The sequence below is a fragment of the Podarcis gaigeae genome, assembly GCF_964106915.1.
Source record: "Podarcis gaigeae genome assembly, chromosome: 2".
Taxonomy (NCBI): domain Eukaryota; kingdom Metazoa; phylum Chordata; class Lepidosauria; order Squamata; family Lacertidae; genus Podarcis; species Podarcis gaigeae.
In genome coordinates, this window is record NC_139679.1 from 17,028,173 (window position 1) to 17,053,884 (window position 25,712).

The 25,712-nt window shown below is 46.0% G+C and overlaps 1 protein-coding gene across 3 annotated transcripts; it reads right to left on the reverse strand.

Annotated features, from left to right (window-relative positions):
* Window positions 1-216: 216 nt before the first annotated feature.
* CSAD (cysteine sulfinic acid decarboxylase) lies at window positions 217-25,710 on the reverse strand. Of its 3 annotated transcripts, none has more exons than XM_083728921.1 (15): window positions 25,623-25,710; window positions 21,481-21,633; window positions 21,164-21,290; window positions 19,976-20,066; window positions 18,019-18,125; window positions 16,715-16,830; window positions 13,595-13,674; window positions 11,698-11,752; window positions 10,905-11,021; window positions 9,299-9,363; window positions 6,463-6,544; window positions 3,341-3,540; window positions 3,120-3,171; window positions 1,813-1,902; window positions 217-819 (listed from the first exon to the last, which is right to left on the reverse strand). In XM_083728921.1, the coding sequence occupies exons 2-15, from the start codon at window positions 21,604-21,606 to the stop codon at window positions 646-648; spliced, it is 1,482 nt and encodes a 493-aa protein (XP_083585047.1). In that variant the 5' UTR covers window positions 21,607-21,633; window positions 25,623-25,710; the 3' UTR covers window positions 217-645. The 3 variants fall into 3 exon arrangements, with proteins under 3 accessions (XP_083585047.1, XP_083585048.1, XP_083585046.1); XM_083728922.1 differs by lacking the exon at window positions 25,623-25,710 and adding an exon at window positions 25,105-25,235; XM_083728920.1 differs by lacking the exon at window positions 25,623-25,710 and adding an exon at window positions 22,685-24,567.
* Window positions 25,711-25,712: the final 2 nt, after the last annotated feature.

Here is a 25,712-nt window from a genome sequence, read left to right on the forward strand (position 1 = left end):
CTTACTGTTTGATAAGTTTCCCAGCTTGTATTTTACGTGCATCAGACCCAAATGCAACACTGAGTTTAGGCTGGAAGCTCCTCGGAGGCAGGGACCTCTGTTTTTCTTTATCAAACTCTACAAGGTCACCGAGGGTGCTCCATGAAGCAAAGCAAAAAAGCATTGCTTTGTGGTTGTGGGTTTTTTTATTTAAAAAAATACTAGAAAAAGAGAGGAATGAAAACAATTTTTAATCAAATTCTGGTTTTAAAAGAGAAAGCAAGGTTTGTGCAAGCAGGCCAGAAAACAGGTCTTTGGGGTCTTTTGTTCTTCTGCAGTGGGCCTTGGAGGCTGACTGTTGCTTCCTCCTCCATGTCTCACCTTCCACTTCCATAAGCTCCTTGCAGCAGCCTTGGCTGTTCCCCTTTCTGAAGAAGGAAGGCCCGGTGGCCTGGGGTTCCAGATATCATTGATGTTTATGTGAAGAGGGATGAGGTGAGAATGGGGGGAAGCGAGTTGGAGGCCCTGGCGAGTTGCAGCTTCTGCTGCTTCTTGTAAGGTTTGCAGAGGGAGGCGGTGGAGAAAGAAAACCGAAGGCTCCTGGATTTCAGGTGTAAAGTCCCACCTGCATTGCCAGAGGGTCCAGAGAAGTGGGCCACAGAGCTGCTACAGGTCTCTTCCGAGCCTCTCGATCTCGTCAAGGAAGAAGTCCAAGTCCTCTCGGGTGACTGCAGGGTTAGTCACCACCTGGCGGAAGAAGTTGACTCTGTTGCCAAGTGGCTGGTAGCTCACCATCATGGACCCTTTCTTCATCATCCGCTCCTTGATCATTGGAGCCACCTAAACCCGGGCAAAGAAGGAACCCAGTTTCAGAGTTTGGTTGGACACTGGGACGCAGCACCCACCCAACCCAGTTTAGAAGAATGAGCACAATCAGCACATGCACAATATCCACAGCCTCTTGTCAGAGTGGACCATTTCCTTTACAGCAGCGGTTCTCAACCTCTAGGTCTCCAGATGTTGTTGGACTACGACTCCCATCATCGTTGAGCTCTGGCCTAGCTATCTAGGGGTGATGGGAGTTGTAGTTCAACAACATCTGGGGACAAACAGGTTGAGAAAGGCTGCACAGGATTCTCAACACTCCCAGTATATTTCCGAGCACAATTCAAAGTGTTGATGCTGACCTTTAAAGCCCTAAATGGCCTCGGCCCAGTATATCTGAAGGAGTGTCTCTACCTCCATCGTTCAGCCCGGACACTAAGGTGCAGCTCCGAGGGTCTTCTGCCAGTTCCCTCACTGCAAGAAGTGGGGTTACAAGGAACCAGGCAGAGGGCCTTCTTGGTTGTGGCGCCTGCCCACTGGAGCGCCCTTCCATCAGATGTCAAGGAAATAAACAACTACAGTCATACCTCAGGTTGAATGTGCTTCGGGTTGAGTGCATTCGAGTTGTGCTCCGCGGCAACCCGGAAGTAACGGAGCGCATTACTTCCGGGTTTCACCACTTGCGCATGCGCAGACGCTCAAAATGACGTCATGCGCAGAAGCGGCAAAAAGCGACGCACTCGTGTGCAGACGTGCCGTCACTAGTTACGTTTGCTTCTAGATGGGGACAGGGCTCCGGAACGGATCCCGTTTGTATCCAGAGGTACCACTGTATCTGACTTTTAGAAGACACCTGAAGGCAGCCCTGTTTAGGGAAGTTTTTAATGTTTGGTGTTTTTAATATTCTTTTGGGAGCCGCCCAGAGTGGTTGGGGAAACCAGCCAGATGGGCGGGGTATAAATACATTATTATTATTATTATTATTATTATTATTATTATTATTATTACCTTGCCCAATCTCAGACAGTAATCTGTGCATCCCTCCTTCCCGCGTAGGCTGGGAGGCACGTACCAAAAGCACAGATTGATGAATTCTGGCTAAAAGAAAAGAAGAACAAGACATCTTAAGGGAAGTGTTCAGGAATATATTTCTCCTACACACCCATCCCCTGTGAAGTGCGAAGTTCTGGGGGCCCTGGTTTATATTTCAATAGCATACACCCCCTATCTGCAGGGGTGCATCTTTATCCTGTCAATCCACAGGTGCCTTGAGAGTTCAAGCCAGGCTCAGGGTGACCTCGGATCTTACTGCTGCAAAGCGCAAAAATTATAGATAGAAGTGACCTGTTTTATAAGGTTTAGATCTCCGTGCTTGGTGGCATAGGATGCCCATTGTCTGGCGGATGGGCATGTTTCACCGAAAACACCAAAGAAAGATGCCAAGGATCAAATTTGTTCGACAGCTTTGGTGATTGATTGCAGGTGAGGAATCAGCCTGCAGCTCCGAGTGAAGAGTGTGTGCTTTGCATGCGGAGTGCTCTGAGTTCAGTTCCTGCCTTCTCCAAAATAACCTCAATGAGGACTAGTAAAGGTCCCCCCACAAAGACAGCCACACTGCTTAAGGGCTTGAGGAATCATTGGTCCAACATTACAAACGACACCTTTATAGGTGCTGTTGTTGTTTAGTCATTACCGACTCTTCGTGACCCATGGACCAGAGCACGCCAGGCACTCCTGTCTTCCACTGCCTCCCGCAGTTTGGTCAAACTCATGTTGGGAGCTTCGAGAACACTGTCCAACTATCTCATCCTCTGTTGTCCCCTTCTCCTTGTGCCCTCCATCTCAGGGTCTTTTCCAGGGAGTCTTCTCTTCTCATGAGGTGGCCAAAGTATTGGAGCCTCAGCTTCACGATCTGTCCTTCCAGTGAGCACTCAGGGCTGATTTCCTTAAGAATGGAGAGGTATGATCTTCTTGCAGTCCATGGGACTCTCAAGAGTCTCCTCCAGCACCATAATTCAAAAGCACCAATTCTTCGGCAATCAGCCTTCTTTATGGTCCAGCTCTCACTTCCATAAATCACTACTGGGAAAACCATAGTTTTAACTATACGGACCTTTGTTGGCAAGGTGATGTCTCTGCTTTTTAAGATGCTGCCTAGGTTTGTCATTGCTTCATAGGTGTAAGACTTGTCAAAGAATAGTGAAAGTCTCAGCAAGCCTAGGGGCGCCCTATTGTGTCCTAGGGTTGAACCCTACCACCGAATACAGATTCTGAGACTGACGCCTGTCGAGTCCTGGAGCTCAGGCACTTCTTACCTCTATCACCAGCTGAAAGCCTTCTCTCTTCTTGATCTCATCAGCCAGGTACCTAGCAGAGGGAAGAAGGAGAAGGCCAGGAAACTGGGATGAGTTCTGTAACATTCACCTGCCGGCAACTAGGCAATGGAGGTGTCATCCTGATCCCCTCGGCTTTGAGAAAGGACAAGTTGAAAGGGAGACCACCCACCCCACTCCCACCCTTATCCCGCGAGGTGCACCTGGTCATGGCGAAGGCCCTGTCGACTCTCTGCTCTAAACCCCTGGTGCCATTGGCCTTCCACATCAGCCACAGCTTGAAGCAGTCGACTTTGCGGCCACACTGGATGGTCTGGTCCCCCCTGTCGTAAGTCCTGTTGTAGAACTTGTCGGTCTGGAATAGGTAAGTGGCTTCGGCGCAGTGGCATCTCTGCAGCAGGCCCTGCCAGGGAGGAAAAGCCAAAACAGAATTTTAAAAAAAAAATGTTCCTACGTTCTATTGTAACATATTCCTGCCTTTCCCCGCCCGGTCCATTAAAATGGCTTTTGATCATTCTCTAGAGGCCCTTCTTCGCATGTCTCTTCCATTAGAGGCCCAGAAGGCATCAACATGAGAGCAGGGGCTTTTCCGTGTTGGCACCCTGCTTGTGGAATGCTCTCCGCAGGGAGGCATGCCTGGTGCCTTCATTACATATCTTTAGCCGCTAGTAAAAAACATTCCTCTTCTCTCAGGCCTTTGGGTACTTAAATAGTCTATGGTCTTTAAAAAAAAATTGTTCGTTATTATGGTATGTCATTTGTGTTTCTATAGTGTAAACTGCCCCGTGATCTTCGTATGAAGGGCAGGATTAATAATAAATAAATAAATAAATAAATAAATAAATAAATAAATAAATAAATAAATAGCGTGGCTTTCAACCACAGTTAAGATAAGAAATACACAGGATAAAACCATGAGATTTTTTTCAAAAAAAGAAAGATCAGGAGACTGAAGAACTTTTGGGACTGGAGCAAGACCAGGCTTCCACAGGGAAAAACAACAACCACAATATACGACACACTTCCACAACCTTGGGCACTCCAGATGTTTTGGACTCCAAATCCCATCATCCACAGTCAGCATCATGTTTTGGAGTACAGTTCCCATCAGCCCTAGCCAGTAATATGCGGATGATGGGAATCGTAGTCCAAAACACCTGGAAGCCACCGGGTTGGGGAAAGCTGGTTGATGGAGACAGCTGTTTCTCCGCATCCCAGCTAAGTGCAGTTCGAAAGTGGAGAGGACACAAAGGGAAGTGTCTCCACAGCAGATCTCAAGGACTGCCTCGCCCCTTATGAGCTGGGCTACTCTTAATAATAATAATAATAATTTTTTATTTGAATCCTGCCGTCCCCAGCCGAGGCTGGGCTCAGTGTGGCTAACATCACAAAAACAACACAATATGCATAAAAACAGACATCAATTAATTCTCTTTGAGAAGTGGGACCTTGCAAATCTGAGAGACAAACATCCAGCCTGCATGGGCCAATGAGAGCTCACTGAGACAGGTAGGACTAGGGCCATGTGTAGTCAAGAATTCCACTCCCCCCCCCCAAAAAAAAATATCTGTCTGAATCTAAGCTCCAATTTATTTTTTAAGTGTCTATCCCTTATGATTGCAAATGGTTGTTTCAGAGTCAGGGGGCAGCTGGGGACTGTTTGCCTTACTCAGAGGGCGGGGGCTTTGGGATTCTTCTGCATAGCTCCCCCCTTGCGATAGCTAGCAGAAGCACAATAAATTCAGCACAACCAATAAGCAAATATATGCAAATCTGTATATATCTTTGCATAGCGTACATACACACAGACCTCACCTTGACTTTTGGGTGGAGGCAGGAGTGGACAGGGCCACATTTCCTTGGGGGTGATCTGTCAAGTTCTCAAGCTGGTTGTGAGTGGGGGGCCAAAATGAGTGGTGTGTGGGGCCACAGACCAAAGTGTGGCATGCAATCCACTGGGAGCAGTCAAATACAACATTCTTTGTTTTCCTAGAGTGGACATGCAAGGGGCTGTTGGTCCAGCCAGTCAAACTTCCTGTTACACCTGGCTGGAGCATCCTTCCTTGCACATGACAAGTGGGTGGGCGTGACCTTTCCAGACCAGGTAAAAGGACAAGGCATGCTGCCACTCCATCTCTTCCTCCATCTTCCTTTCGTCCTGCGAACTTCCTGGACTGAACTGCTGGCTGCCAGCCAAGCAGTCCCCCAGGTCATCTCCCTTATGGGGTGAACCTTTTTGTATATGTTTGTAACTTTAAGCCTAAAGCCTGCCTTCAGGGATCACACTGTGCTCTGCCTGATCGTGAGTCAACTTTCTTTTTATTGCTTATGAATAAGACTGTGGTGTCTTTATTCTTTTAGGATTCTTTTAGGATTCAAGGGGTCTTACCAGGAAATATTAGAACACATTTCAATCTGGACAAGCCAGATTGAATTGCTTTTTGCCCGCAGACTGCCTCGCCAGAGTGGTGCATGCTCTAGTTATCTCTCGCTTGGACCATTGCAATGAGCTCTGTGTTGGGCTACCTTTGAAGGTGACCCAGAAACTACAACTAATCCAGAATGCGGCAGCTAGACTGGTGACCGAGACCACATAACCACATAACACCGGTCTTGAAAGACCTACATTAGCTCCCAGTACATTTCCGAGCACAATTCAAAGTGTTGGTGTTGACCTTTAAAGCCCTAAACGGCCTCGGTCCAGTATACCTGAAGGAGCGTCTCCACCTCCATCGTTCTGCCCAGACACTGAGATCCAGTGCCAAGGGCCTCCTGGCAGTTCCCTCACTGCGAGAAGCCAAGTTACAGGGAACCAGGCAGAGGGCCTTCTCGGTAGTGGCACCTGCCCTGTGGAACGCCCTCCCACCAGATGTCAAAGAGAAAAACAACTACCAGACTTTTAGAAGACATCTGAAGGTAGCCCTGTTTAGGGAAGCTTTTGATGTTTAATAGACTACTGTATTTTAATATTTTGTTGGAAGCCGCCCAGAGTGGCTGGGGAAACCCAGCCAGATGGGCGGGGTATAAATAATAAATTGTTGTTGTTGTTGTTTTGTTGTTGTTATGAAACTCACATGAATTTGCAACCAGTTTCCTGCTGTGTAAAGGGGGAATGCACTCTGCTAAGCAAAGGAACTTGCTAGCACAAGTTAGGAAGAATATTAATAAATAATATATCCTCTCCTGCCACCCTCAACATTCCAACAAAAAGTGGTTGGGACACTGCCATCTCTTTTCTTCATTCCCCCCCCCCCCCGCTTCCTTGCCACTCACATGACATTAGGCCAGTTCCTTAAGCTGAATCATCCCCAGCCCAAATACCTACCGAGTTGTCTCGGAGCAGGAAGGCAGAACACTGCAGCCCAGTCATAAGCATTTTGTGGGGATTCCAAGCTACAGAATCTGCCCTGTGTAGGGAAACAGAAGAACAACGTTATCACGGCTTGTTTCGACATGGAACATATCCTATCCTAATATGCAGGAAAATGCAAAGCAATGTTGTGGGAATGTTGCGGGAACAGGAGGAATAGGGAGAAGAAAATCCAATACTGCAACGTAAACAAGGCTTTTCCAGAAGGAAATGTCTGTCAGTTCGACCTTCACAAGTCAGGGCTTACAGCCCTGGGTGAATTTTGAGAATGCCCCAAATATATATTTTACTTATTCCTCCATTGTTTGGACAGACTCAGGCAAATGCTAACAGTATCAACATTCACCAATGGCTCTTTAGGCATTTGCAGTCGGTTGGAATGATCAATACATATACTTTATGTGGCTGTTGACATCCACTGTAACAGTAAGGCGCTGGTGGAGGTCTTCAGGCAGGAGCGGTGCCACCAGCAAACAATACTCTGCCAGCTAAAAGTGCCCTCTGTGCTGCAGAACTGTTGTGGTTGTGGGACAGACCCATCTGAGCCTGTAGCATGAAGGTGGTCAGTTGAATTCACAAGCGAATGTAGATACATAAAAACTTTCCATCAAAACCAACTTGTCATGCTCAACAGCAATATACATTCGCTCACCCTAAGTGTCTGGCACCTATCTGTAACACACACACAACACACAAACAAAAGTTAAATAATGGAGGGAGGGGAGAGAACAATTGACAACCACTCTGTTAGGGAAACTATATGCTGTTGTCATAAATTAAAACTTATTTTTTGTTGTTGCTTTTGTTCATTTACATATTTCTGCAGGGGGTTAAGGAGCCCAAGTTTCATCCTTCATCACCATCGTTCATTATTCAGATATCAAACCTTCCAAACGCTGGCTTATCTTGCCAGCAGAGTCTGGATGTTATTAGCCTCATTTAAATAAAAAAATGAAGCTTTGCTAAACCTTTAAAACATATGCCTTTCTTGGTCAAAAACTCAACAGCTTTGTGTATGTTAATGTTTTCATAACCGTTAGAAGCCACGCCAAGCCTCTTTCAATGAGACCAGCCCCATATCTGACCTCCAGGCTATCTGTGACCGGATCTCCTGCTTTTGACCCCTATCCCTGCCCAATGCATGTTTGCCTGATCTAGTGCCTGACCTCCAGCCTGCCTTGTTACTGGCACCGGTTCCTTTGACCCATCCTGGAATTGGACCCCAGCAGCAGCCTGTTGCAAAATGATGCCCTGGACGTGACAGTAATATTATGAATGAAATATATTCAGAGTCGAGAGTGGATTTCTTCTCTTTATTCAGCTCATAGTGGTGAGGAGGAATGGAAGTTCCCCCAGAATGTCTGCTTTATATACATCATTTACACAATGGGCCCCACGTGATTGGCTAATTCCGGGATTCACCTGTAGGCCAATCAGGTTGCGGATTCACTTCCACCTGGAGCTGGATTGGGTGGCTCCTGTGGACCAACCAGACTGCTACATTCTGGACCCTATTGTTCTAGGACCAATCAGACTGCTGAATTCTGAATCCTTTTGTTTTAGGACCAATCAGACTATTGCCTTTTGGATTCTATTCAACTCAGTACATAACAATGAAGGACATGAATCAGGCCAATGACAAGCAGTGGCTATTCAGGGGGGCAGGTGTCTTATCTGAAAGCTATTGGGCTGCCGATATATTTGGTCCTGAACAGGCAGCCTCACATACAACCTGTCACAGGGCACCAGGGATCTGTTATGGCAGGATCCAGGGCTCCTTGCTTTCTGTGCCAGCTTGCCAGGCAAGGGAACTGCCCGCCATTTTGTGGAACTCTTGTGGACTCCCTTTCCTTGGAGGTTTTTAAGCAGAGGTTGGATGGCCATCTGTCATGGATTGCTTTAGCTGAGATTCATAGGTGACCCTCTATGAGGGGATTAAGTATGTAGGGATTCTACCTGGCTGGTCCCATATAAAGTTGCTGACTCGAGGCTGGCTGCTTGGGTATATGCTGAGCTGCTTCACCAGCCCATCCATCCACATTTCCGATGTGGGGGTCAGGTGGGATTGCTATGAGGAAATATGAAAAATGGAACAAGCCATTGTGTTCGCAATGAAAGCATTGCGTTGCCTGGGCTTGGGTCATAGACAATAATTTCTGATCAAATCCCACAAGCCTCTGCATCTCTGCCATTTTCTCTGCTGCCCATTTCTCTATGGCTGACAAGCACGTATAAACATTCTGAAACACAGACCAGGCATCCTCAGTACATAAAGATAGTAGGTTACTTTGATGTGGCTTTTGTTAATCTTTAGGTAGATCTTAGGGCCCGGAAACAGAGTTTCACATGGAGGTGATAAAGATGCCTAATCTTTCCTTGCCATCCTTCCTCTCATGTTTACTGCTTGTTTATGACCTCCGGGGTTGCTGAATGCATTCCTCCTTTAGTCCTGTTTTATTTACCCCAGAATGTATGCATGCTCAAATTAGCACTTTGTAGTTTTAACTTCAAGTTTGTCCCACGTGGGTTTTTTTTAAATGCTCAGAGGAAATCTGATTGGTTCTTACGAACACTGTGTAAAAAGTTCTTTTGTGAATAAAACGACCTGGGCCAAGGGGTGGAGAGATTATCATTGACACTTCTTCCCAGAGTCTTGCTGGTCAAGCCTCATGTGTATTTTATTAATCAGAGTCCAATCCTTCCTTGCTTTTGGGACGCAGCATTCCAGCCCTTGCATCACCAGTCCATTGGTATACAGCTCAAAGCCCACTGAAGAGTAAATATTGCCTACCTCTCGACCCCATTCAGAAGGTGCCGGTGCCTCTGCGAGAGGAGGGCACTGCCGCCCCATGCAGCCTACAAGAGAGTGACAGAGGCGTATCGGTCATTAAGAACCCATCTGGGCAAAGTGTGTCAACGAGGTGCTCGTGTGGTCAGAAATCCCAATCTGAAAATACCTGAAGAGCATAATTCCAGGGATAGCTGACCAGTGATGGAATGGGAGTCTTACCCCTGTTTATGCATTTGATCTGTTTCATCGTGGCATATCTACTGAGCACGAGAGCTGGTTGTGGGACAGACCCACAACTGTCCCTATGCCACCAACAGTTAAGGCATTTCTAAGGGCCTGTCTAGGGGACACAGGTGGTGCTGTGAGTTAAACCACAGAGCCTAGGGCTTGCTGATCAAAAGGTCGGCGGTTCGAATCCCCGCGACGGGGTGAGTTCCCGTTGCTCGGTCCCTGCTCCTGCCAACCTAGCAGTTCGAAAGCACATCAAAGTGCAAGTAGATAAATAGGTACCGCTCCGGCGAGAAGGTAAACGGTGTTTCCATGCGCTGCTCTGGTTTGTCAGAAGCAGCTTAGTCATGCTGGCCACATGACCCAGAAGCTGTATGCCGGCTCCCTCGGCCAATAGTGAGATGAGCGCCGCAACCCCAGAGTTGGTCACGACTGGACCTAATGGTCAGGGGTCCCTTTACCTTTAAGGGCCCATCTATGAGGGCTAGAAACTTGAGGGCAATCACAAGCTCCAGATGAAAGCATCTCATGACACTGAATTCTGCCCCCAAACCCAAATGCTGGACTTACTTGGAATGATCACAGATACGAAAAATACATCCAACCCTTCTTCCCAGTATTGCCCCCCCCACCTTGATTTTTGTCCCTCTTCTACCCTACTGCCTCTTGGATAATAATTATATAGTAATCACCCTACAAAGCAGGTTGTCTGCTACATCTATGCACGACTGATTCACTGCTCTGGTCTTTCCTCCATAGGGGCGGGTTAGTCTGTTGCGTCCCTGCATCTGCAGCACGCAGTCACTTCTGATGCAGAGACATGACAGAACAATTCATCCTAGGAGGTTACCTGTTGCACCTCTGCCTGGGCCCAATCTTGCAACTACATCCTGAAAGGAACAGGTTTGTGAGATCATCCTCGGACCAAAAAAGTAAAATTGCATGGGGGAAATGATTGTGACATTAGTTTTTCCACATGACATAAGAAATCAATTCTGTGGACATGAATCACTGGTCCAGATCCAAAGAGACCTGTGTATGTACACAAAGGTCGTTCTGTGCGTGCAGGAAGAAACAGCTGCTTTGACCTTTCGGCTGCAGCTCCTGTCGACTCCCTGAATGCTACTTCAGGAGATGTTTGGGGGAGGGAGGAGCAAGGGACTGTGATAGAAAAGCCACCTCAGCTGCCAATATGTCAGAAGTGGACCACCTGTCTCTAAGGACCATCTTCGATCCTTGATCTGGGTGGCATTCAGGGTGTAAAAGACACAGAACACACACATCCCTCCCCATTTTCTCTCTCACACACTTATAACAGGCACCTCCTGCCATCCCCAAGGATCTGTAGGGCACCAATCCCTCAGTATGCTGCACTTACATCAACGTGAAGCCAGATCTTGTGCCTTGCGCACACTTCCGCAATCTCAGCCACAGGGTCGAAGGCTCCCAGGACGGTGGTGCCACAGGTGGCATTGACAAAGAAGGGGAATGCCCTCTGGAAAAGAAGAACATCAGGAGCACGCATTGGCAAACGGGAAGTATAGCTGGCGCAGGCTTTGGCAACCTGGTGCCCTCAGGAAGTTTTGGACTACAACTCCCATTAACTCCAGCCAGAGCAGTCTGGGTTGGCTAGAGCTGATTTTCTAAAAACATTGCAAGGATGTTGTGTCTCCCAACAACCCCCCCCCCACTCTATGTCTCTCTCTGATCAAGTTTGGTAACAGGTTAGCCACCCCTGTTAACAACAACAATTTATATCCCGCCCATCGGACTGGGTTTCCCCAGCCACTCTGTGTGTCTCCCAACAGAATATTAAAAACACAATAAAACATCAAACATTAAAAACTTCCCTAAACAGGGCTGCCTTCAGATGTCTTCTAAAAGTCAGAGAGTTTTTTATTTCCTTGACATCTGACGGGAGGGCGTTCCACAGGGCAGGTGTCACTACCAAGAAGGACCTCTGTCTGGTTCCCAGTAATCTCACTTCTTGCAGTGAGGGAACCACCAAAAGGCCCTTGGAGCTGGAGCTCAGTGTTCGGGCTAAACGATGGGGGTGGAGAAGCTCCTTCAGGTATAAGTAGGCAAGTCCTCAGAAATAGAATGGAGCATTGTGAAGGAAAATGTCCTATGCTCCAAGTTCTGCCCCCTTCAACTGCCCAGAGGAAACCTACCTCAGATTTGGCCTGGTTGATCTTTTTCTCCAGATCAGCAGGGATCATTTTTCCCCTGGAGAAATAAAGCATTGGCAGAAGTGAGCCTTAAGACAATCCACCTCTAGAACCAACCTATGCAAGGAGCAGAATCGTGTGGTGCATGTTTGCCCTGGGATGTGCTATTACAGGCTGCAGCAGGTATAGAATCTCATGGTCAAATGCCTCCCTGTTTCAAAATTCCCTGTGCACACAGAAAACTAGTGCCTTTCAGAGAAAGAGTTCTAGGCTAGCCCTCTCAGTGAAGCATTGAAAGATATTTTTCCTAAGGGGAAGCACCGAGAAAAAGATCCCCTACCTGCAATCCGAAATTGCAAAATCCACATATACCTGTTCCACATTAGCTTGTGCAGATCATTAATATATATATATATATATATATATATATATATATATATATATTACTTTTAAAGATTACAGAAAAGGAAAGGAAAAAGGAAAAAAAAGACAAGGGGGAAAAAACAAAAAAAGAAAAGAAACAATACAATATATAAACAATACAAAACACAACCTAAACACATTAAGCTAAACACATTTAACTAAGCTAAACAAAACCCTAACCCACCCTAACCCTAAACAAAACAAAACAAAAACCATTTAAAAACATACATCATCCCTTTTCCATGCTCTATCTTTCATTCCCTTGTTTCCTCGACTTCCTCTCACCTCCCTTTTTGTATTCCACTTCTATTAATTATTTCAGCAAATCCTTTCCATCTTTCTCTATTTTCTGTCATATTATAAATATCTTAACATATTTTTTATCCTTATTTTTCATTAAAACTAAAATACTAATATATGCTTAACTCCTTATAACATTTCTGCTAAGGCCATAGAATTTCTTTCCACCATTTTTCTATCACTCATCAATTTCAAAATATTTCTATATATAGACTTTAAATTCTCCAATCTTCTTCCACCATCTCCTCTCCCTGGTTTCGGATTCTGCTAGTCCTTTCCGTCAATTCCATATAGTCCATCAACCTGGAGATCTTATGTCCGAGGCTCTTAGGTTAAGAGCCTAGCTTGTGCAGATCAACCACTCAAGGATGATCCATTCAACCTCTTGGGAGGCCTGTTTTAAATCTCTGCCAACTTTGTCTCAAAGGCAATGTGCAAAGTGACACAGTGGCTTAAGGACTTCTTGATGCAATTCTAGGCCCTGTGTTAATGCACTACCTGAACCTTTTCGGAACTTTTGGTCATTGGAAAGAATTTGAGGGAAACATCTTTTCCGTCTTGAGGACTAGAAGAGAAATAAAAATAAATCTTTGGTTTTCAGGGTGCTAAATTCTATCCCCCCCTTATCAGCTCCTATGTTAGCTGTGAAATCACTGTGTACCTGTCTATGGGGTTATAATTTTCCATTAAGTATTGGGGAAGGGGGAGGGAATCTGGAAACAAAAGAAAAAGAAAAACGCAGATAAGCAATGGTATCTCTGTCCTTGGGTATTTCCCAGGGGAGGCATCTGTTAAAGGTGCGTTTGGTAGGTAAGTATCATTTCTCAGGGCAAATTACGTATTTTTTGCTCTGTAAGACTCACTTTTTCCCTCCTAAAAAGTAAGGGGAAATGTGTGTGCGTCTTATGGAGCGAATGCAGGCTGCGCAGCTATCCCAGAAGCCAGAACAGCAAGAGGGATTGCTGCCTTCACTGCGCAGCGATCCCTCTTGCTGTTCTGGCTTCTGAGATTCAGAATATTTTTTTCTTGTTTTCCTCCTCCAAAAACTAGGTGCGTCTTGTGGTCTGGTGCGTCTTATAGAGTGAAAAATACGGTATTTTATGAGCTGGTCCACTGGCAGTGCCAGGAGACCCGGGCCAGGTCAAGTCTCACAAGGGTTTCCGATGGAAGCTCTCACTTTTCATCAACAGCAACAAGGTAGATGTTGTCTGTGCCAATGCCCAGGAAAGCCGCTCCTTTCTGGATGGAGTAATGGCACTGGAAGAGAAGCCAGAAAAAGAGGGAATTAAAGGATACTAGCAGAGGCTGGTCCATTTGAGGCTAATAAGACACTGGCCCACCAACTGTAGCCTATTCTCAGCAAACACCCAAATGTGGGTCTTCTAACAACCAGCCCAATGGGTGGCACTGCCTGTCAGCTTCCACCTCTGCAGTCTCAGTTTTGCCCTTATAGAACTTAGCAGGGAGGGAGATGGTGACAAACCTAGAATTGGTTGGCTCTGCGTGTCATTGGCTCTGTGGCGCCACCTCCTGTTGGCCTCCTGGCTTCTGACCTAGCAGCACCAATGGGCATCAGGCACCATGGACTGATACTACCTCTATTGGAAGCTGTCTAATACAGTGGTACCTCAGTTTCATACGCTTCATACGCTTCAGGTTACAGACTCCGCTAACCCAGAAATATTACCTCAGGTTAAGAACTTTGCTTCAGGATGAGAACAGAAATTGTGCTCCGGCAGCAGGGAGGCCCCATTAGCTAAAGTGGTGCTTCAGGTTAAGAACAGTTTCAGGTTAAGAACAGACCTCTGGAACAAATTAAGTACTCAACCCAAGGTACCACTGTACAGTGGTACCTTGGTTTACAACCACAATCCGTTCTGGAGGTCTGTTTGTAAACCAAAACAAGTTGTAACCCAAGGTGCACTTTCGCCCATGGGGCTTCCAAATTTTTTTGTTCATAATCAAAAAATAAATAAATGGGTTGTAATCCAAAAAAAGGTTGCAAACCGGGACACACACTTCTGGGTTTGACGTGTTTGTAATCCAAAGCGTATGCAAACCAAGGTACTGAATGGTTTAGTTTATATAAAATATGCAGGGATTTTTGTTTGTGCAAAATGAGCCATAGAAAGAGAAGAAGGGAAATCATTGATACTTTAAGGTTGTTTAAATGAATACTCTAAAATGTAAAACAGAAAATTTAATAAAAATTATAGGGCAGGGGAAAGAAGTAGGGGAACAGCTGGCTGCATTCCAAGGCTCCTTCTTGACAACTTTAGCCTGTCTCCCCTCTGCTCTCCCAGTGTAGCCCCAGCAGCCAAAGCCATGTGTGAGGTGAAGCAGCCCCTGAGTGCGTGCAGATATTGGCCCGCCCCAGAAATCCAATTAAATAATTTATTCAAAAGAAGTATATGGTAAAGAGGAAGCAGCAGGGGAGAGCAAAACCACTAGTAAGCAGCTCAGAATTGAAATAAAACATTATACTAGAATATTGGTTTAATCCTTCACTAATCCAAACTTAACATTAACACTGGGATTTCTCAATCCTTCTGCTAGACAGACTTAATCAGTAACTTGGCTTCTTCACTTATAGATGACCCAGGGCTGGGTAATCTTAAAATAACAGCCTGAGGATAGCATAACTGTGGCAAAGGCCCTACAGCTGAGAACGTGTACAGCAGTCTCCCCCCTGTTCCACTTCCAAGGAGACCTCAGGTTTGAGGTCTGGGCAAGGCTGAAGCCACAGTCACAACACCCACACATATGCACCAGTGCTGGAACTGGTCTTGTCTGGGATAATACAGAAGCCATCATAAAATTTGCTGTGTATCCCTTTGGAGAAGTGGTGGCCAATCTTTACCAGTGATAGAAACTCAGACACATAAACTAGACATCAAATAGCACCTTAAACCTAGGTTATGGTTGCCACAACAGAATGTCTATCTGTCAGGGGGTTGGACTAGATCCTCGAGGGTCGCTTCCAATGCTACACGTTTATGATTCTATGATCTCAACTACATGGCTTGACTCTAGCTTTCTCAAACAACCATTCACTTGTCCTAGTATGCAAGAAGGAGAAGCACACACACTGGAAATGGGAATGGCATTAACTATGGACTAGGGCAGGGTTTTTGAAACTGTGGTCTGTGAGTTCCATAATAATAATAGTAGTAGTAGTAGTAGTAATAATAATAATAATAATAATAATAATAAATTTATTATTTATACCCCGCCCATCTGGCTCAGTTTACCCAGCCACTCTGGGCAGCTCACAATCAAATATTAAAAACACAATACAGCATTAAACATTAAAAACTTCCCTAAACAGGGCTGCCTTCAGATGTCTTTTAAAAGTAGAGTACAGTGGTACCTCAGGTTACATATGCTTCAGGTTACAGACTCCACTAACCCAGAAATAGTACCTCGGGTTAAGAACTTTGCTTCAGGATGAGAACAGAAATTGTGTTCTGGCGGCACGGCGGCAGCAGGAGGCCCCATTAGCTAAAGTGGTGCTTCAGGTTAAGAACAGTTTCAGGTTAAGAACGGACCTCTGGAACGAATTAAGTACTTAACCCGAGGTACCACTGTAGTTGTTTATTTCCTTGACAACTCATGGGAGGGTGTTCCACAGGGCAGGTGCCACTACCGAGAAGGCCCTCTGCTTGGTTCCCTGTAACCTCACTTCTCGCAGCGAGGGAACCGCCAGAAGGCCCTCAAAGCTGGATCTCAGTGTCTGGGCTGAATGATGGGGGTGGAGACACTCCTTCAGGTATACAGGAATGAGGCCATTTAGGGCTTTAAAGATCAGCACCAACACTTTGAATTGTGCCCGGAAACATACTGGGAGCCAAGGCAGGTCTCTCAGGACCAGTGTTATATGGTCCCGGCAGCCACTCCCAGCCACCAGTCTAGCTGCTGCATTCTGGATTCGTTGTAGTTTCCGAGTCACCTTCAAAGATAGCCCCACATAGAGTGCATTGCAGTGGTCCAAGCGGGAGATAGTTAGAGCATGCACCACTCTGTCGAGACAGTCTGCGGGCAGGTAGGGTCTCAACTTGTGTACCAGATGGAGCTGGTACACAACTGCCCTGGATAGAGAATTGACCTGCACCTCCAGGGACAGCTGTGAGTCCAGAATGACGCCCAGGCTGCACACCTGGTCCTTCAGGGGCACAGTTACCCATTCAGGACCAGAGAGTCCTTCCTTCACTTGGGTGGCCTCTGGAAAGACTGCAGCACAGTCAAATATCAGGCAGCAAACAGACAGACAAACAAACAACTCAGGAGAATAACATACCTCCTGCGAAGTGAACACTGCCAGTTTCGGTATTGCCCAGTTACCCTTCTGCTTGCAATCTGGGAAGCGGTGGTATCGTGCCACGTTCATGGCATACATGTTGGAGATTGAGCCCCCTGCAAAAAAAGAGCCCAGAGAGATCATGGTCTAAGGTTATTTATTTCTATGCTATTTAATGCACTCATAGCCAGGTATATGTGTATGCCTTAATTCTGTAAGAACACAGCAGAGATGCAGAATGTATCATCAGGTGTGTTGTTGTTTAGTCGTGTCTGACTCTTCGTGACCCCATGGACCAGAGCACGCCAGGCACTCCTGTCTTCCACTGCCTCCCGCAGTTTGGTCAGACTCATGTTTGTAGCTTCGAGAACACTGTCCAACCATCTTGTCCTCTGTCGTCCCCTTCTCCTTATGCCCTCCATCTTTCCCGACATCAGGGTCTTTTCCAGGGAGTCTTTTCTTCCCATGACGTGGCCAAAGTATTGGAGCCTCAGCTTCGCGATCTGTCCTTTCAGTGAGCACTCAGGGCTGATTTCCTTCAGAATGGATCGGTTTGATCTTCTTGCAGTCCATGGGACTCTCAAGAGTCTCCTCCAGCACCAGAATTCAAAAGCATCAATTCTTCGGCGATCAGCCTTCTTTATGGTCCAGCTCTCACTTCTATACATCACTACTGGGAAAACCACGGCTTTAACTATACGGACCTTTGTTGGCAGGCTGATGCCTCTGCTTTTTAAGGTGCTGTCCAGGTTTGTCATCGCCTTTCTCCCAAGGAGCAGGCGTCTTTTGTTACAAAGCAGGCGTTGTTTGTTACGTCTGTGAAGGTTACAAATGGACAATGGCTTCTAAAATCTCAGAAGCCAGAGGAGGAATGAAAGAAGATTTCCAGTGGATAGGGAAGCAGTGAAACACTTGACCGGCTGCTTAGCCATCCCCATTACTAGCAAAACCAGAATAAAATATGCAAGTAGTCAAGAATCCATGCAAAGTCAGAAGCAGCAGAGAAGAGAGAGCATGAAGATTGCCTGCTTTCACTTTCAAATCACAATTATAATGTCAAATATCAAGAATCAATATGGGATTCCTAAAGCAAAACTCCAAGTTGTTTTCGGTGCAACAAGTTGCAGACCAGAGTCAGCCATAGCCATTGTGGTGGCCTTGAGATGTTATTTGACTACAAATCCCATCATTTCAGACCATTGTCCAGGTGGGCTTAAATCTACTTCAAGTGGACAATATACAGCCCTCTGTAAAGGTACTGCTGCAGATTTGACCTAGAACATCCAGAAAGGACTAGCACTCACCAGGGCTGAAGAGCCCATCCCCTTCCTCCCAGCCAATCAGCTCCCGCAGCTTCTTCAGAACCACCTCCTCCATCAATACAAACACAGGGGCGATCTCATATGTGTACCTAGAACACAAGGTGAGATGACGTTTTGGTCCAGGTCATATACCTGTAATTGTAAGTCGCAAGTAGGTATTGGGGAGTTTCACCTAGGAAAGGTGCCTAGGAAGTAAAGAGTAAAGTTGGCGAATGGTTGGAGGGACATTGGCAGGCCTATCAGGAATCCAAGGAATTATACTGTACTATTATAATTACACTGAGACCTTCATCCCTTAGCAGGGCGCACACAGCCGCTGAAAAAAATATTATTAAAATGAAAAAAAAAATCACAAAAGAAAGTAAAATGGTTCACAAAATGACCTGGGCATAGTTCTACCACTGAACTATTCTGACAATCTCATTCCGCAGGGATAGACAATCACACTATGAACAGACATGCTCTCTGAGGTATTGAAGAAGCACTCTATTTTCCTGGATACAAAAACTCTGAATTTTGAGTGCTCTGAAAACGCCATGCCTCCACAACAGAGCCCAACAGTGCAATACCTGCTTGTATGTCCTACTGATTCCCCCTGAGAAGTGTGTGGTGTTTAAGTAATGCAGCGTGCAGAATATATGTAACAAACTACCAGATATGAGGAACTGCATGGGTGCTGACAGCCAACATCTATCTCTTTAGCTTGGCGGGGTGGGGGAGTGCAAGCATGATGTCCTGTCCTATGACATCACCACCTTAGGGCTTACCTAGGGCTGTTCTGGCTTAACAGTTGCTCCTTGCCATGGATGTGAATATGTGAATACAACTGCGTCATGTTTCTACCCCACAACTTTGCGTTATCAGAAATATGTAGTTTGCCTGCATCACAGGAGGTGGCTCACTTAGAAAACTACTATGCTCTCTTCCTTCCAGGATCAAGGATGGAATTAGTGAGGGAGGAAGAAGAAGAGTTTGGATTTGATATCCCGCTTCATCACTACCCTAAGGAGTCTCAAAGCAGCTAGCTATCTCCTTTCCCTTCCTCCCGCACAACAAACACTCTGTGAGGTGAGTGAGGCTGAGAGACTTCAAGGAAGTGTGACTAGCCCAAGGTCACCCAGCAGCTGCATGTGGAGGAGCGGGGAAGTGAACCTGGTTCACCAGATTACGAGTCCACCGCTCTTAACCACTACACCACACTGGGGAGGGGTTTTTGTGACGGTACTCGCCACTACAGAGTACCATGAATCTCTTTTTTGCTGCCCATGGCATCCATTTTGTGCAGATACCCATGGCCCTTCTAGTTATATACGGACACTGGCACCTCAATTTTTTTAACCCCCCCCAAAAGCGCTAGATAGAGATACAGAGGTACCTCGGAAGTCGAACAGAATCCATTCCGGAAGTCCGTTCGACTTCCAAAACGTTCAAAAACCAAGGCATGGCTTCCGACTGGCTGCAGGAAGCTCCTGCAGCCAATCGGAAGCTGCAGAAGCCACGTCAGACGTTCAGGTTCCAAAGAACATGCACAAACCAGAACACTCACTTCAGGGTTTGCGGTGTTTGGGAGCCAAAATGTTCGACTCACAAGGTGTTCAGGATCCAAGGTACGACTGTATATAGAAAGGGATAATGATAGAAATATATACATAAAAAGACATGTATTTCAGAGTTGAAAGCTCTTTGGGGGAAAAGATTGTACGTACACTAAGACCACTTTTGCCTCTGGTAAAAAGTTCTGCCTTTGAAGAACCTGCAAACCCTGTTTGATTGCAGAGGACAAAAGAAATATGTGGGTACACCCTAGGAAGCAACACCCTAATCTATTCAATCTAACCATTTTCAGCTCTTTTTAAAACTATAATCCATACTGAGCCCAAGAAAGCCACTGCAACCTATTTTAATGCCATAGTTTCATCAGAAAAGTGCAAACACATACTGGCTGGTGTTGAGCATCTCTGTGATCAACCGTCCGGCCAAAGCATGGGGATCAAGTCCTGAAAACAACTGGTTGAAAAATCGTGGGTGACCTGAGAAAGAAAGAGAAAGAGAGTGTGTAGCTACGCTGAACTGAAGCTACTTTGGATCAGTCTGCAGCACGATCACATCATACCAAATACAATTCTCTTTTTGGAAGTGGTGTGTGGGGAACACACTCTTTTACACAGGGTGTGAATGAAATGTACAGCAGGAAGGCATTCAGGCCGGGCAATATCTGGTTTTCAACATCGTGATATATCACCAGCTAAACATCGCGATATACTGATATATCACAATGTCTGAAATAAGGATGGAGCTATGCAGAGGCATTGGCTGGCTTCACAGTTTTTCCCCGCATCGTGATTTTTGCGTAGCGCGCGTGCACACACACACATATCATGGTTTGCAATATATTGCCAGGTCAAAAATTATGAAACTGATATCATGGACTTCAAACCAGTTTTGGACGATATATCACCCAACCCTAGAAAATGCTTGTTTTCCGAAGCACTTATTACAGTGGTACCTCGGGTTAAGAACTTAATTCGTTCTGGAGGTCCGTTCTTAACCTGAAACTGTTCTTAACCTGAAGTACCACTTTAGCTAATGGGGCTTCCCGCCGCGCCATTTCTGTTCTCATCCTGAAGCAAAGTTCTTAACCTGAGGTACTATTTCTGGGTTAGCGGAGTCTGTAACCTGAAGCGTCTGTAACCTGAAGCGTCTGTAACCCGAGGTACCACTGTACTTTGCCTCTGAACATAGGTACGCTGCTGTCTCTGTTTGCTGAAAAGATGCCAGAACGTGCTGTTTCCTTTAGGACATATTTACATAACCAGAGATATTTGTCTTGAATTCTGACCTCATGTGTACAAGGACAGTGAATTCAAGGGTGTTTTAGCCAGACACCCTTGGCTCACAATTTTCATCACCTTTGGGCTACTGTGCATATATAGGCTATATTAAATCCACGTGTCTTTACATTGGAGGCAATAGCCAGCTTTGTTATCAGGTCACTTAACATGAGAAGCATCCTGTTTTGCTGCTTGAGGCCATGGAAACAAGACCTAAATGGAGCAGGAACTACATATTACTCCACATGCAAGAACTACGCTATTTCACGAATGAGCTGCTGGTGCCAGGCACTCACATGTCTTCACGCTGTATCTGATAACATCCCGGCAGCGGTCCAGCAATCTCTCCTGTGGCTCCCCTCCGTCTTTCAGATCCAGGTCCAGGATTTGCTGCAGCTCCTCAGGTTCCTTCCAATCACACACCTAACAAGGAAGGAAACAGGTTGGCCAGTTCGTATTGAAAAGTTCAGGCGGCATTCACATAAATGCTTGAAAGCCAAATGACATAGTCCCATCTTCACGTTACGCCAGTAATTAAGCATTGGATAAATACACCATTACATAAGAACAACCCCCAAGATTATGTTGTGAGAATGAGCCCTGAAAGCCTTACCTTTTCAGAGGCATCCATCCCTTTCCTTACACCTTCCTCAAGCATGATCTGGAATGCTTTCTGCAGGAACTCTTCACCCGCCACCTTATCCAAGGCAGGACACAACAGGGCATTATGTTCTGCCATTGTCAGCTACACCTCCTATGCAGGTCTCTGCAGGTCTGAGCAACATGAAGCAATAAGTCAGAACACCCTCAAAATCTTGTAAAACATTTCTAGATAGTTATGATGAACCGGTATACAATTTCTGTTACATGAATGAACGAACAAACAAATGAATAAAAGGTATATCATTTCATTGGCGTGTTATATACCCCAGAATACACTGCAATCTATACCATGTTCCTGATCTGAAACATCACTCTTTACTTTTGCTTGGGGAAAGTTAAAGGTAAAGGAGAAGGACCCCTGACAGTTAAGTCCCGTAGCAAATGACTCTGGGGTTGTAGTGCTCATCTCACTTTACTAGCCGAGGGAGCCGATGTTTGTCCGCAGTTTTTCCGGGTCACGTTGCCAGCATGACTAAGCCGCTTCTGGCGAAACCAGAGCAGTGCACAGAAACACCATTTACCTTTCCGCCGGAGCGGTACCTATTTATCTACTTGCACTTTGACATGCTTTCGAACTGCTAGGTGGGCAGGAGCTGGGACCGAACAACGGGAGCTCACCCCGTTGTGGGGATTCGAACCGCCGACCTTCTGATCGGCAAGTCCTAGGCTCTGTGGTTTAGACCACAGCGCCACCTGTGTCCCTTGGGGAAAGTTAATACTTTTTTAAAAAGGAACTAGCTCCCTCAATCCTTGTCTATGCTAATTTACAGTGCAATCATAGGCAAGTTCATTCAGAAGCAGGTCCCACTGAATTCAATGGGACTTACTTCCAGGTAACAGAATCATAGCGTTAAAGGAATATCCCTCCCCTCCTTGCATTATTACAGTTCAGAAAAGTTCGCCTCACCCTTTCGTCTAAAAATGGCAGACACTAGTAAGGTTTTATCCTGCTCCAAGTGCACACACCACTTTAAAGCATATATTTGCAGCCACACTTACTTTTTAAAAAATGGAAGTTGATATTTTCAGTATAATAAATTCTGTGCCAACCATCACATTCTATATCACCCTAATGATTACTATAACCACCTCCCTCTGGCCCTAGTTGTAGCTTGACGGTTTTATCACCCAAAGTGCCACTCGTTTGACCGGACCTCTTTGCTGTTTCTCTCTGGTTTTTCTCTGTGGTGACTCTCTTTTGGCGTCCAGCAGACCTCTGCTCTCCAAATAGAATTCAGGATGACTTCCTTGCTTTCTTCAGAGGGATCATTCCAGAAAGAGCTTTAAATCCACTCCTTTGGTCTCTTCTAAAACCAGGCTCTAGTTAGCTGTGAAAACTCTTACACAGGTAGATCGCCTTGCAGAGGTTATTTCCCTATGTCACTGGAATGTGGCGGGGGGGGGCGGCGTTGAGGACAGCAGGCATTACGCCCAATTGCTATGGTTACCTGCTCAATCCTGCACGGATCTCCACTGATTTCAGGGACAAAGTACAAAGGCAGTATAACCTGTGATACACTGACAAGTATCATTATGTACACCAGGGGTAGTCAACCTTTTTATACCTGCCGCCCACTAATGCATCTTTCTTGATGGTAAAATTTCCTTACCGCCCACCAGTGTTCGATGGGTTCAGCTTCTGCCGTAGAACCCCCTACCGCCCACCTGGAATCCTGAAACGCTCACTAGTGGGTTAACAACCCCTGGAGTACACCATGGGAGTGGAGATTTACATGTACAAACCAGGCAGGTGTGCTTCTCATGTCAGAAAAGCAATTTATTTCAGGTACTGAGCTGCTTTGTGCTGCTTTGTTTTGTTTTGCTTAGCCCTAAAAGTTCAGGATGAGTCCTGCTAAGGGCTTTCTGAGAGGCCAAAGCTCTTGCAACCATATTTGCCAATAGAAGCATTAGCTGTGTGTGCCTATAATTGTTCTACATCTCCTATTCTCATCTAATAGGGGCAGTATGTGCGAATAGGGTTGCCAGCTCTGGGCCTGAGCTTTATCAGCAACTGAATCTCTATTTGTTTGGTTGTAAGTCACTTAGTGTTGCCCTGAACAAGATAAACTGACTAACAAATTTAACAAAATAAAAAATAATAGCAATATGATGCTTCCCTCCATGCAGTGAAAAGCTTCACCAACTGACTTTGAGGAAGCCCTGGAGTAAGGAATATTGAAATTAACTGGAGGATTGTGCAATTCTTGTTAAGTGGTTCAGTTTGTGTCCTGTAGCACAGGATGTCCTCAGCCTTATCTGACTTGCAGAGCCATAAAATAACTTGCTATTGGCTGTTACTGTTGTCCCACACCGAGACTTGTGTTTATAGCAAATTATGTACTAGTTCTCCTTCCTCACAGTTCACTTAAGGCAGGGATATTTCAACAATAGAGTTTTAAAGTAGTGACAAAGTGGTGGGTTTTCTAGATTAGAACATGCGTCACTCTTCACTCTCACAGTTAGAAAGATAAGAGTGCTATCCAGTTAAATAATATTGAATTTGAGCTCAATGATTTTGATGAGTCTATTCCAAGTATTATTTGATTGACTATCACCCTACGTGTATATCTATTTCTTTTTTAACAGTTCCCTGAACATAGGGCGAACAATCCCTTCTTGCAACTGTAGGATAGCTCAGGTAAGAGTTGGTCATCAGGGATGCTTTTTGGGGCAATGCAGGTTGCACCCAATGCATCAGTACACTCAAGATGCCATCATTACACAGTACAGTAGCAGACAAAGACCAAGTTCATCATGTGACAGCTTCTGATTGATCAGCTTGACTTTTTGCATAAGAAGCTATTTTTTCAGATGCTTATGCTTCTCCTAACACATACTCAGTGCCGGATTTATGTATAGGCTATGTAGGCTGAAGCCTAGGGCCTCTAAATCTAGGGGGCCTTGCCAGCCATCCCACTCCCCAGCAGGCAGTCTCCCCTCTCCCAAAATTGCATCTGTCTCAAGTTAGGTATGCGATGGCAGGGCAACTCAGGCCTCTAAGTCTAGGAGGCCTCACCTGCCTGCCCGCTCCCCAGTGGAAGTAAATATCTAGGCATCCATAAGCATACCTAACTTGAGACAGATGAAAATACACAAAATGACACTCAATAAAGATCAATATGCAAGGTTAAGAAGTGCAGGTTTAAAGCATATGAGAGCAGATTGCGGAAAATCAGGGATGTGGAACCCGTGGACCACCAGATGTTGTTGGAGTACAACTCCCATCATCCCTAGATAGCAGGACCAGTGGCCAGGGATGATGGGAAATGTACTCCAAAAACCCCTGGGGACCGAAGTTTGGAAAACCCTCGACTACACCACCCCTGACCACTGGTCATAGATTATGGGTTTTGTAGTCCAGCAGCATTTGGAAAGCCACAGGTTCCTCATACTTGCTGTGTGATGCAGGAGAGCATGTCAGGGATATCCCCTCCCCCAGTCCTTCTGAAATAAAAGTGTGGTAACTGATTGGATGGTGATAATAAAAAAGAATAATAGAGTTGTAGATTTTGGAAGGGTCCCCAAGGATCAGTCCAACCACCTGCAATGCAGGACTCTCAACACAGCATCATACCGTTGTGGAAGCGGAAGGTACAAGGCAAAGCCTTCCTTCCTTTGCATCTGGTCATTGCAGGCCATGCCCATGGCCTACTGTGAATCGAAGCTCAGAATGCTGAAAGAACAGGATGCTGCTAAGCATACACAGAGTGCTTTCCTCTTGGTATAACCCAGTTCCTCCCAACAAATCGGGAGGGTTTAGGAGGCAGCGCTTCCTAAATCAAAGGATGAAGGAGCGCCTCTCATTTGACAATTCAGCGAAGGACCAAGGGGCTTCTGTCAGGCGACCCCCTACCAGTGAATCGGGGATGGGGAGGTGGGGACGGACGGTGACCCTTCACTGGACTACAACTCCCGTCAACCATCGCGGCTGATGGGAGCTGGAGTCCACAGGTTGTTTCATCCCCTGCGGCAGACAACTCAAGCAGACCTCCTCGGAAACACCTTAGAAAGCGAGGGGGAGCCGGGAATGTATGGGCTGCCCTCCGCCGTCCCTTCAAGGTTCCCTCATCACCTGCTTTTCTAGCCCCTCACCTTTGCCTCTCTTTCCTGCCCCTACCAAGATGGCGGCGGCAGGCGCGCAAACACGGAGCGCCGGCATTGCGCGTGCGCGAAGCCGTCACC